General features: G+C 58.1%; 1 protein-coding gene across 5 annotated transcripts in view; it reads left to right on the forward strand.

Moving 5' to 3' along the window:
• TACC3 (transforming acidic coiled-coil containing protein 3) overlaps positions 1 to 1,349 on the forward strand; it is a 23,567-nt gene that overhangs the window by 19,195 nt on the left and 3,023 nt on the right. For 4 of the 5 annotated variants that reach the window (XM_037742170.1, XM_037742172.1, XM_017538979.2 and 1 more), the window contains one exon: positions 169 to 329. In XM_037742170.1, the coding sequence (XP_037598098.1) occupies positions 169 to 329 (161 nt within the window). Of the gene's footprint in view, positions 1 to 168; positions 1,317 to 1,349 lie in introns of those variants that run through there. The other variant, XM_037742171.1, reaches the window with a different exon arrangement.

The following is a 1,349-nucleotide window of genomic DNA, read 5'->3' on the forward strand; positions in this document are numbered from 1 at the left end:
TCCTCTCCTGGAGGCTCACACCCACCTCCCTCCTCCTCTCCTGGAGGCTCACACCACCTCCCTCTTCCTCTCCTGGCACTGGAGCCCCTTGCTGCATTCCTGGGGCTGTCTTGGCACTTGCGTTTCTGTCACCTCCTCATCCTGAACATTTGCTTTTCGTTTCTCAAGAGGAGGTTCAGAAACAGAAGGAACTTGCCAAAGCTGACATCCAGAAAGTTCTAAAAGAAAAAGACCACCTGACTGCAGATCTGAACTCCATGGAGAAGTCCTTCTCTGACCTCTTCAAACGCTTTGAGAAACAGAAGGAGGTGATTGAGGGGTACCGCAAGGTAAGTCCCTGCCACCCGGTGTCTTCCCCGCAGAGGCTGGCGGGCTCACGGGCCAGGCCAGCAGGGCTGCCAGCTGCTGTCTTTGCACCTTCATCCTTGGCCAAGCCTCCCCTTGCCACTCGGGCCTGGGTGGCTTGTGAAGAGACAGGTGCAGGAGTCACAGCATAGCCAGTTTGCAAAGCACTGAGGGTTGCAGGAGGCCAGGCAAGAGGGAGGCCGTCTGAGCTCCTGCTGCTGTGCGAAGGATGACTTGGCTGTGACCAAGTGCCTGTGAGATTCGAGACTGCATGGGTGCACTGGGGCATGGGGCATCTTGGAAAGGGCGTCAAGCCTGGGCTGCTACAGCGTGACCTGGGGCATGTGGTATACAAGGCAGGAGGCCCACAGAAAGGTGGGCATGGCTGTGCCAGGCTACCCTCGTGTCCCGGCCACAGGCCTCTGAGTCCCCTCCGCCTTCTATGCTGGGCAAAGCCCACAGGCTTGCTGGAAGGAGGGATGTCTGGGCCAGCCATCTGCCCAGAGCAGACCTGGGAGGGGCCGCGAGGCCGCCAGACACTTCTGCCTGCAGCAGCAGAGCTGTAACAGAGGTGCTCACCGCCTGCCGTGCAGGAGCTGGGCCTGTGGGCACACCTGAAAGAAGGGCTGACACTGTGGCTGCAAGGGGTTGGGGATGCCAGATGGGGGCCCTGGGAGTCAGACTTGGCTAGAACAGGGGCCCTTGCGGCACCTGGCTGAGCCACACCTTCTCTCAGTTCTGATGTCAGGTAGGCCTCAGTGGCCAGGGCACAGCTGCCTAAGAGAAGCCTGAAGAATCTACAGAAGACCGTATCTTCCGCCTTAAATTGGTGCTACAGAGTTTTAAATTAGTGTCTGGCACAAAATAACCAAGTATGAAAGAAACAGGCAACACGATTGAAAATCAGAACCAGAGCCGGGCGCGGTGGCTCAAGCCTGTAATCCCAGCACTTTGGGAGGCCGAGGCGGGTGGATCACAAGGTCAAGAGATCGAGACCATCCTGG

This window comes from Cebus imitator, unplaced genomic scaffold (genome assembly GCF_001604975.1).
Source record: "Cebus imitator isolate Cc_AM_T3 unplaced genomic scaffold, Cebus_imitator-1.0 Scaffold117, whole genome shotgun sequence".
NCBI classification, from domain to species: Eukaryota; Metazoa; Chordata; class Mammalia; order Primates; family Cebidae; genus Cebus; species Cebus imitator.